The 12,031-nt window shown below is 43.6% G+C and overlaps 1 protein-coding gene across 3 annotated transcripts in view; it reads left to right on the top strand.

Annotated features, from left to right (window-relative positions):
- The window catches only part of Syn1 (Syntrophin-like 1), a 173,676-nt gene that overhangs the window by 134,113 nt on the left and 27,532 nt on the right, over positions 1–12,031 (top strand). For all 3 annotated transcript variants that reach the window (XM_070666944.1, XM_070666942.1, XM_070666943.1), the window contains one exon: positions 4,532–4,740. In XM_070666944.1, coding sequence (XP_070523045.1) covers positions 4,532–4,740 — 209 coding nt within the window. The remainder of the gene's footprint in view (positions 1–4,531; positions 4,741–12,031) is intronic.

Genomic DNA, 12,031 nt, shown 5'->3' with positions numbered 1-12,031 from the left:
TCGTCTTTATGATATTTCAACCTTCAAAAATGCATTAAACACGCATAAAGAGACCCGGAACAGTATGCCGGAGTGTGCCATTTTTGTCGTTGTTGTTAGCGACGTCGGGAGCGTCCTGTCGCCGGATGGCCCATCAAACTTTAAAGCGATGGACGTCCTTTTCCCTTCTGAGAATAACCGAAGCTCCCGACGCTCTAACTAAAGCGAGCAGAGAGTTGTATCTCTGCAGAACTCGGATCAGTAAATTTTTGACGATACGCTTGAAAGTGTAAAATAAGGTTTTACGCATTAAATATGAGACCGAGGGGAGATTTTATTTAATGGGAAAATATAATCAACGAAATATTTAAATTTATTTTTATTTATTTTTTATTAAGTATATTAATTTTTTATTCAGTTTATTAAATTTATTGATTTATTTTCATTATTTATACATTTTTTTAAACGAAATTTATTTATTGTAATGACGATTATCAGAAATAAATGTAAAAGTTTTATTTAACTTTTGCGGTTTTTGGAATTTAATATATTTTTTCCTTTCCTTTTTTTATTTTTATTTTTTTTGCGAAAGTGACTCATACGTAATCGATTACGCGAAATGATTAGTCGCACGTTAAGTCTGTAACATTAATGGGTGTTACGATGCAGACTTGCATCGCGCTGATGATTATTTGCTCCGGTAATATAATTAATAGGTACGTGCTGCTCCGGGATAATGCCGTTAATAAGTACGTAGGATTCCGTTGATTGAACGTTATAGAATGTAACTAGGCACGGTTGCGTATATTACTTTGTATCACGTGATGACATTATGATGTTATATAAGCGGCACGGTTATTAACGCCGCGTGAAATCAAATGAACGGTAATAAACCATGCGTCAACATGCATTATCGCTCGCGTCAGTTTCTCGCTCGGCCCACCGTCTGGCAAACTTTGTAAAAGTGCAATTAGCTAATTGAAAAACTGAGTAATATTAAATGAACTGCAAAACCTCCATTTACTTCAAGGGAAGCTTTAAGAAAAAAAAAAAAATCTCCAAAAGGCGTTTGGAGTTTGAATTAAATAAAAAAAAAATAATAAAAAAAATGTATTGAAACACACTCGACGCGTTTTGAAAACGGAGGAAAAATTGAAGGGAAAACATGGGTTGCTGCGCGATGATAAAACGAAAGTTTTTCCGGAGAATTGCCCCCGTCTTCGTTCCTCTTTTCATCCCGCTCATATGTTCAGGACTTGACAAGCAAATTGGAGAACTCGCGGAAGCATACGAAGCGCAAAACAAGAAACGAAAGCGAAATCCGGTCGATCGAATGTCCGGAAAATTACGTTCAAGGGAAATCGCACTTCTACGGGAAAAGACGTGAGGGCGGAGGGCGAGAGAAAGGGGGAAGGGGGTAGAAAGCGAGGTAACGAAATGACGCGAGCGCATTTCGATTTCCTTTGAGCCACCGTCGCGCGCGGAACTGTGAGCATCTCGTCTTTCTCAGCCGTTGGCGCTTCGTCCTTTCGCCGCCTTTGTCGCTTCGACATTTTATTACCCAAACGCCACCCTCGTCCTTCCGCTCTTTAGAGCGAATCAGGCCCTCGCAGATTTTTCGCGGATCTTGGCAATCTTGTTCGCCGACGAGAAGCATCGTTCGTCTTGCGGAAAGGACCCTTCCGGCACGAAACCGTACAAGCGTGCCGGTGAAAATCCGTTGTATATATTAGAACTTTATATAAAGAAGACAAAGTATATTTTTTTTAACAATAAAGAAACTGATAAGAATTAAAATAAAATGCAAACGATGCGCGAATAATGCTCGAATTTATTTATTATTAATTTTTTTTTCTTTCGTTTAATTTTAGTAAAATAAATTTAATAAAATATTTTAAAATTTAATTTTGGTTTCTGAGTTTAATTACACTTCGCTTTCAAAACGCCAAGTGTTTATCTGATTACGACTAACGTTGCATTCTTTTCTCTTGCATACGGCATTTTCTCCTTTGAGCGTCTAACGAGCGTAACGGTCCTTTCGCATCGCCATTGACGCAAATCAAGCAATTTTCCGTACATTTTACGAGTGTGCATTCTGGCGAGAAGGCACGCACTACTCGCGGAGGAAAAAGGAATTCTTTCTCGCGGCGACATGCGAAAAACCGCGGCGCTAAGGCACGTTTTACGATTGACAAATAGCCGCGTTAATTTCGCTGGCGCTGAATTATTCATAAAAGAGAAGAGTGTCTTTCAGAATGTGAACATTTGCATCGACGACTCGACAAGGATCTAAGAGATATGGAAATGCCCGTCCTAGGAGAAACATTTTGTTCCCTCCTATTTTGCTCTCTCAAAATCACGTGACGTATAACTTTCAGATAGGATGAAGAAAAACCCGGCAACTTTTCTATATCTTTTACGAAACAACCTGAAGATATGCCACTTTATATTGCATGTACACGCGGCACTCCTCGCATTTCTATACGCGGGATATGAAATTACGGTGGAACGGCTTTTGGCAAGGCGCTCGCTCGCACAATTCCACGGCGCCGGTTGCGCTTCCGAAAAAGCGGCCATCTATCGCTCGAGGGTGATATCGCGTATCCGGAATTATTTTCATGGTCGCCCCCGCTTTTTTTTTTTTTTTTTTTTTTCGTGGGTTTCATTTACACTTGAGCGCGAGCCGACGTCAAGTACGGGCGGTAAGCTTCGCCGCGGCCTCGTTTGTTATAAATAACGCTCTTTTGTCTAGTAGCAACAGGTATCTTTTTAAACGCCGCGATGTAATGCGAGGATCGTGCGATTCTACGTCGACGCTAATCGAGATTTTTAATTTCGCCGACGGAGCCGGCGGGAAAACTATCGCGGAAGCAGTTTAATCGTTTCCTACTTCTGCTACGAGTGCAAAGTTGCGGAATGTCGAGTCGCGGGCTCGTCATGCGGCACATGATTCAATATCTGGCTGTAACGCTGTAACTTATGATACACCAATTTCCTGCTTTCCGCCGCGGGATTAAACGGAGTGCACTTGATCGATTAAACTCCCGTTTTACAATAAAATAGATGAGAGAGGGCATTAATCACGTGATCCTATCATTTCGACATCACGCTACGTTTCCCGATGTTTCTGTCCCCTTTCGGGCTGCTGCTCGTCTCGCTTGCCTCTTTTTAGGCGGGAAACGCCGGGGTAGACGGGGAGTGACATAAAGGGGCTTTTAACTCGAGCGTAATTTCCTTTTGATCGGAAATTCAATATTTTCTTACGGCCGCCGCGCCTTTCCGCACACGTAGCGCGAGTTTGCTGCTTTCGGAACTTTCCGCGCCGTTTCTCGATAGAGGCCGATTAGAATGCGTACACAGAATCGAGAGAAAAAAAAAAAAAAGAGCAAGTTGAGGTACCTTTTCGCGCAAAATGCCGATGAGTTCGACATGAATATAAAGCTGTCGTGTTATATATATAAAGAAAAAAAAAAAGTGATTGCAGTTTCAACTCGCGAGAACGCTTATCGAACGTGCTCGTAAGAAAAAGAAGCGTAAAAATTATCGTTATAACGTTCTATATGCGATTATTAAATTTGTATTTACAATTTTCTTCATAAAACTGTTAATAATTTGAAGATTATCAGTGTGAAAAAAAATTCAGGGATTATTAATAATTATTCACTTAGTTGCGGGATATTCTTGAAATTGAAAATTCCGGGTTAATTGATAAATCCGAAATACCAAAAGTTTTAAGCTCGCAGCGTGTTTTGCGGATCGATAAAGGGCTCGTATATAGTTGCCGTGGTGTGGTTATTGGCGTTGAAAAACAAGTCTAGTATTAGCATAATAAATCTAGAAACTAGCCAAACAGGAAATTGCAAAGTTCTTCAGGCCTGCGGTGCATGTAGACGAATTATGTGGGACGTCGAGAAGCGAGACAATCTCCAGAGCCGGCGATATTCCGATTATAAACTTATTCCGGGAGGGCCTTCGTGACCGATCTCGCGCGATTTATGTCAGAAGTATTAAAGTTTTCGTGTTAACGAAAAGAGAGGGAGGTTTATAAGGTCGCTACTAGAAACGACGCCGGGCAAGTTCAATTCTGGTGGCGTCGCTCGTCTCGCCTTTGCCACGTATAACTCCCGCAGAACTCGACTCTCGTGGAAAAAAAGAAAAAACGGAAAAGGAGGGGGGGGGGGAAGCATTTCGGCACGACGAAATTGTTAAATAGATTTTCAGGAATGGAATCGCAAATTGAATTACTTTCACAAATTTCCACGTTTTTCCTAAATAAATGTCGACGTTTAATCTATCGATAAATATGTCAATTCTAGAAATTAAGCTCGTCGTTTGAAATTGTAAAAATACACTTATCTAATAGAAATAAAGTAGCGAAGCGTAAAATCGTATCGGAAGTGTGTCTGTATTTTTATCTGTGTGATAACAGCTTTCCGGAAATGGAGAACTGCATTGGAGATGCAACGGCTGTTTACTTTGCGGCTTTAGAACGTTAAGGTGTAACAATTTTGTGGAATATCACTTCAGGTTTTTTTTTCGCTTTCTGTCGCAGAGGGACGTATTCTGGAGCTACACTCGCCCGATGGGGTCCACGAATGTTGGTTGAGAGCCGCTGATAACACGGAGGCGAATGTCTGGTTCAATGCTTTGCACTCTGCGTTGGCAGCCCTCACCTTGAAAGCATTACGACTGGCCTCGGCACTTCCGGATCCGCAGCAGCTTCAGCACATAGGCTGGCTGGCGAGGAGGCACTGCCTTCAGGTAAGGGAAGTTTCCGAATACTCGCTCGGGGAAGAAGTGCGCTGAGCGCAACGCAACTTCTTAACGCGCTGTCTCGCAACAATTTATCGGGGAACGTACTACACGGTGATGCTATTAAAGTTTAGCGGCGCAGCCTTAATCTCGATAACAATGGACCGATTTTAAAAACGTTTCCCTTAGCGCCGCGAATAAAATTTGACGAGCGCTGAATTTTGCTCGAACAACGGATCTTCAATTCGCGATCTTTAATAACGGATTATTTATACGAAAATTAATTTTTCGATTTAATTCAGTAACCGTCGCTTAAGCTTCATTCATCTTTTGCAATTTTGCCTCAATTTATTTAACAATTTCAGTGGATTGAAATGTGGTTTTCGAGGAAACAGGATAAAATGCTACCGCGGATTTTTTATCCCACCCTTGAAATTGATCTTCATCTTTTGAATTCTCACCGGCATAGGGTGGTCTTCTTCTCACGGTGTAACAAAGGGGTTGACGCGGTGCTCCGATAAGAAGCACCCGCATGAAACGTGACCGAAAATATCGACTATTTTACGGCGAGAGACGGCCGCTTCTGTATACTCTCACTTCCGGCTTCGCGTTTCAGCGCAGGAAATCGATAGCTACCGTCGAATTTCATTTAATTTCACCTGCGTGCACATACAGATAGGACGAGCGGTGACCCGTTTGTTCGCGATGCCGGGCCGATATGCGAGAATTATTCAAACGTTACACGAAAACAGTCAACGAGGCCGAACCGCCAATCGACCCTCCTTCATCGCGCGCGGCATATTGCCTGATTACTGTCGCAACTGGGCTCAAATACGCGGCGGTCCGGGGGCTCGGGGAGACGCTGGCCGGTATTTAAGCAGCCCGTGGGACGATTTCAGAGGCGGGCGACTGGCAATCAGGCGCGCTAATGCCAATCAATTATGTGCCGGTAGCCACGTGCCCTGCGGCCCTCCCGCGGCGTCCTTGATGCCGCCAGTGCTCGCACGACGGTCCTTTATCAACAAGGCAACATCCGGTGGCGGACTGCGCGTATTAGTTATCGATTCCCGCCGGTTACACGATCGCTAGATCGATAGCGCCGACGTCGATGCTTCGGCCGGTTCTCGTCGCGCTTGCACGTTTACCTGCCGCGATCTCTGCAAGTGACACGTCTGCGGAGTTGGATGGCCGGGCGGAGATGGAAAGATCAACTGTCGCCACCTCGGATATCCCTGGTGGCGATATTTAATTGGAAACTGCGGACGGGACGGATTTCTCCTCGGAGCCGCGCGATTTCGGCGATAAACGGACCGTCGGCGGTGAGCGGAAATAAAAGTTTTGACGCATTAATTAGTTCGTTAATTCGCGATCAAGCAACGTCAAACGTGATCTGGCTATTTTTAATTTGTACGCGGGATCATCTCGGACGTTTCTCATTATTCAACCGAGAACGCCGAGTATAGTCGAGGGTTTTTTTTATTTTTTTTTATTTTTTGTTCGCTACGGCGTTACATCGTTAATAACACGTGAAGGATTTTTTTTTTTTACAGGATACCGACAGTTATCTAATTATTATTGCGAGCTAATTTAACGCTCATTTAACGTTTCGAGGTACTGATAAAAATGGCGAGTTATAATTTTTTTTCCTCGCTTTAAAGCGGAATAAATTCGCGTTTGATGAATCGTAAAAAGGAAATATTGAAACAATTAAACTTTGATGATTTTTGGGGGAAGAAAAGATTTCTCGAGAAATGTGGGCAAAGAAAAAGATAAAGATTTCGACAGATTTTTTGCGTGCGCTCGATAGTTATCGCGTTTGAGCGATGTTTTATCAGCGGATATCCTACTTACATATCGACGATTTATTCCGCGCGTTTTGTGCCGCACAAAATAAATTACCGCTTGCCACGGCTCCCCGGTATATTTATATTAAACTGCGCGCTTTGAAATTTGACGTAAAACGCGAACGCTCGGGCGCGGCGTTTATTAGCGCGCCGGCGATCGACGATGCGTCCGACTGGAATTCATCGATCGGTGATCCATGATCTCGTCCCCGGCGATCGACGCGTATCATTTAATTAACGATTCGACGGGACATTTAAGTGGCGCCGCCGGTAATCCGGCGAAAGCGACGTTTATGGATTTTTCCCGGGGCACGTGGCGCCATGATCAACTGGCGAGCGCGAGTTGTGTGTATCATTATTTAGAAGCGCGGCCGAGCACCTCGTAAAGCCGGATATTGCGTTTTATGAACAGCGCCGTGCCGGGGCTGAAACGAGACGCGGTAAATGCGCCGATCACGCACGGCGTTTTCATAACTGAAACAAAAACGCCCGCGAAAAATGCTCAAAACCGCGCCGTGAAAAACACCGCGACACGGCAGCTTCGGCTACACGTGGACGCACGTGTGTATGCCCTGTACTCCTACACTACATTCTGTCATCCTATTTAATGTCGTCCGCAGCGTGCCGTTACGTCCGCTTAAATCGTCGATTTATTTTATTTACCGTTGGATGTAATCGATTTCCGGCCGGCACCGGCGCCGACGGTTTCGATTCCCGTGCTGGTCGGCCATGTTAGCCGATTATAGTAGTTATCCCTACCTGTTGGACTGTATAGCTGCTATAAAACAGCACCGAAACATTTCGACCACTTTTTTTTTTTTTTTTTCCTTTCTCTCCTTTTTTTCCTCGGAAACAATATTTTACCGTCAAGTTAATAATTCGTGTCTGCATGAATGCGGAGACAGCGTCGCAAATTTCCGCAAATCGACAAATAGAGTGATTAATTGCTGGTTCTATTGTTTGTTTTTTTTTGTTTTTTTTTTTTCTCTACCCGTCATAATTGGTCCCTTTTAAAAAAGCTTTAAACACCCGCTCGTTCAATGGAATTATTTTCCTGCGGTGTAGGTTTAAAGATATTTAGAATATTAATTGTCCGCGGCCACGATGTTATAGTTGGTTCAATTAAAAAAAGACAATATTTGTCGGATTTATATTTCTTTGGGTTTTAACAAATATCGCAAACACTTTTTGCGAGCGCATTGTGCTGCCCGGGCATCGCTTCTTCAGACAACCTGATATCAAAGCGAAGATTCCTATCCCATTGTACGTCTCGCGATTTGAGAAACATTGGATTCGATTGTTGGCGATCGGCACGCTCGTCCGCAGCGCAGCGTGTTGCACAAGCGGCTTCTTTGTCGGCGGGGAAACAAAATGCGACATTTTGCTCGGGTCGGCGATTTGTAGAAGAAGCGTGACGCAAATACGAGCCACGAGGAGGGTAAGGGCGATCCGATAAATCCAACAAGTTCACATATTGAATCGGTCTGCGTCGCCGAAGCAACGCCCAGAGAAAGTCCGAGCGAACGCCGGAATGCCGTCTCCCCTAATCTCGTATATACGACCGCAATAAAGTGTCAATCTCGCGAGGGGGGAGGGAAGGGAGGGCGCATTCGCAGCCTCGATCTCTCGATCAACACGACGAGCGGTGACGTGAGCCACACCCGCGTCTCTCGTGATTCACGAGGCGCGAAGACTGATGTCGGGTTCGGCGGAGATAAGGCAAAATTGAAATTGCAACGCGAAGATATGAGACCCTCCCGACATTTTTCAACGCGGATCAATCCCGATGACCAATTTAGCCGGCCCGACTCTGGGCCAGCCAATCCTAATTCAATTCTGGCCCCTCGGTCTCCTGTACAAGTAAATAATTCTCGGACTTTTCGGTAATTACTGAAAAAGATATTTTGCTTGATACGATATTTACGACGTTAATTTAACGCGCGTGATAAAGGAATGTTAATATATTGTAACATTCGAAATCGCGCATAAATATGCTAGAGATAATCCCCAATTTAAGAACGAAGCCCTTGCCGAGCGATGTAATTAGTTTGTCATTTGTAACGACTTGCTTTTTACGATTAAACAATTGTTCGCGTGCGCGGTAAAAAAAAGAAAAAAAAAAGGGGAGAAGGGCCGACCGGAGAGTAACAAATAGCGGGAATACATCGAGCGCAAAAAGCGTTAAAATTCCACATCAAAGTGCGTCGATGGCGTCGATTAATTTTGTCATGTCGCGTCTGCCCGCTCGCGATAAACGAATTTTCACGGAATTTCGGTGTACGGCACTTTTGGAGGAACAGGCGACGAGCCATTATAATTTCCATGAAAATCGAACAGACGCCGGGGACGATCGCTTTATTCCGACGCAACCCCGTTCGGATATAAATTCGTTCCCAATCATACTGCAATTTCTGTTTGCTCAGTTCTTACGCTGCCCGATGCATTGACAGAAGCATATTTAACCGTCGCATTTTTATCGAAATCAAACGGTTGCCGTCGGGCGCAAACAATAATAACAACGACATTAATTTCGTATAAACATTGATAACGCACGCTGGCGGAGGTTTTACACGATAATTTTGTTACGCGGACGATAGTTATTTATAAAATCGCACGCGAACGAGAGATGATTTTACAATTTCCGCTGGAATTCTTTTCTTAGTAATTTCACCCCCTTTTCCACGCGCAATTCGTTAATTATTGTTTGCGATGCTTTTGTTATCGCACACTCCCGTCATAACTTTTGTTATTGCCGGACCCCTTTGTGGAGCGCGAATATGGCCGCGAGTCTGAGAGCCATTTGTTCGCGCATTCCCGGCGAGTGTGTTGGATTAAATCTGAGGCCAAGCTGGCATTAAATTAGCCGTTGAAAATTAACGGTACGCCATTTAAGTATATTTTAATTAATCCAAGCATAGAGAGACTACACGCACGGCTTTGCATACATTCTTTCTTTTTCTTTCTCTCTCTCTCTCTCTCTCTCTCTCTCTCTTTTTTCTTTTTTTTTCCAAGCCCAGAGATAATGTAATTGGGTAAACCTTAATGCACCTCTCAATTAACCTCTTAGATAATAAAGCGTCGCTTTGCAATGTTCGTAGTTAGATGTAAAATTAAGTGTCAGCGGATAAAATTCTCGATACATCCCTAGAGGAGCGCGAGCCGCAGCTGCTTCGCGCGGTATCTTTTGTTACAACGACAGGTCCGCATAATAAATTCATGATCGCTCTTTGAGAAGAAATTAGAATAATAATGTCGCCACGTGTCGTTACAATTGATCATTGAAAATTCTTTTAATGTGCGCCAGAGACTTTTCGATTTCCCTTATCTAAATTCGAGATAATACTATTGTTAAAGGGGACAATAAACTCGCCTCTGTCGATGTCGTTCCCTGCCATCTTTCTTCCTTTTCCTCCTTTTGCGAAGGAGAAAGGTCCGGCTAACCGGAAATAGTTTCAGAGGTCAAGAAGAATAGGACTTAGCGGGAGGAATGCAGAATCAGCATCGTCGGGGTGAGAATAGAGCGAGGGTGCTCTGCGCGGGCTAGGGTTTTCCGATCGTTCGGGTCCACGAATCGGTAGTGTTCCGTCCGGCCGCTGGTATTTATTCGGCGTGCCTTTCTCAGGGGGAAGCCCGACCAGTAACCGCTATTTTAACCCTCTCAACCCTACGCCCAACCCTTCCTTTCCCTGAATCCTCATGTTTCTCACGATCGAAAAAGGTACGGGCAAGTCTACGTGCTCAAATACCCACGAAACTGTGTGCGCGTTCCACACGGCCGGAACTATTCTCGCTACGATTGGTTTCGATAGTGATTTAGTTAAGATAATTCGATCAATCAAACTCAATTTGTTTTAACTCTAAATAAAAATACTAACATGAAAAAAAAAAATGGCAATAATTATATTTAACATAATTATTATTTATCTTGTATAATTTTAATTAATAATTTGTATTATTTAACGCAGACTTGAACCTCCGGCATTATTTTACTCTAAATATAACTATTAAAAGAAAAATTGGCCGTTTGAAAAATGATTTCCGTGGCTGATTTACAATAGCGATATCATTATTTTTCATTAAATCGAAACGCTCTAGCTTTTGTAATATGTCCAAATATAAATTAAATTCAACAAATTTTGTTCTACAAAGCGGCGGAACTTTCGGTTTGCGAACTTTTTTATTTTACTGTTTGCAACCCTTTCTGTTTTCTTCCTCTTTTAACAGAGTAATGACTCTTCGCTCTTCGATTACTCGATCCCTGGAAGCTCTTTCACATACGGTGCACCCTGCAAAACCGCGGACTGCATCGAGGGGTTCGTTATTAATTAGAACGCGAGCTACTATCGGTCCTCAAACACAGACACCGGCGTTCTCCATCCATAATCTTCTCTCGGACCTTCCTCTGACCTTCCTCGCACTCTCTCTCTCTCTCTCTCTCTCTCTCTCTCTCTCTCTCTCTCTCTCTCTCTCTCTCTCTCTCTCTCTCTCTTCCTCTCTCTGTATTCCACTCTTCTACCGTGTCCATCTCGCTCCCCGAACGGAAGTGGATAGTGCATCAGCAATGCTAAGCAAACTGCGGCTAGAACGACGGATCAAGAGACGATCGTGTACGTGTTCGTTTGCCAGTGGCACTGTGCATGTGCGTACGTGTGTCAATACCCGCGCGAGTGTATCTACACGGTGGCACAGGTCGGTGGGATGTGGTATTGGCACTTTTGCGTTTGTGTACAATAGATACGTGCTATCGTAAGGCCCGCTGAGTTTCAAGACAGAACGTTTGCGCATTGACGGTGAAATAATTTGAGTAATTTGCATACGCCTTATCACCGCTTGATACGCGTATGCGACGCAACGCTTGAACGACAGTCCGCGACAAGGTTGTTTGCGCAAAAGTGCGGGTAAAGCGAAACAAATTATTCCCAAGCGTTCGGTGGAAAATACGCGACGCATTCGAAAATCAAATTCGTTGGTCATTCGAGCTGGGAGAAGCGAATAAGGTGAAATCCGGAGAAAATCTCCGGCTCCGTCTGGATGCTTGCAATTTTAATGTGGTCTCATTTCCGTCGTACCCAATTAAGCCGTAATTGAATTGCCAAGGAAAATTAATTTGTCGGTTATGTCCTGGCGGTCTTCGGGGTCCGCCGGCCCTAATACTTTCAGCAATTATGCGTAAATTTGCGTAAACAACGGTAGCCACGTTATTAAGGGGTTATCAATTAAGAATGATTTCCGTTTTGGCGGGCATTGCATTTCAATGAAATTGCCTCAACATTTATCTTCACTTCCGTAATTGATTCTTTAAAACGATTTTACTGCGAGTGTACAAATTCCACTTCAAGTTCTTCCATCTTTATCGAACTTTTAACCCACGTTTCGGCGTAATCTATCTAATACGTTCTAACATAATTTATTTTACTTGATATAACATTCTAGTTCTTCCGGCTCCAGCTATTTTC

The sequence above is a fragment of the Cardiocondyla obscurior genome, linkage group LG15, assembly GCF_019399895.1.
Source record: "Cardiocondyla obscurior isolate alpha-2009 linkage group LG15, Cobs3.1, whole genome shotgun sequence".
NCBI lineage: Eukaryota > Metazoa > Arthropoda > Insecta > Hymenoptera > Formicidae > Cardiocondyla > Cardiocondyla obscurior.
The sequence above is the reverse complement of the archived record's forward strand: the minus strand, read 5'-3'. Positions and strand labels throughout refer to the sequence as shown.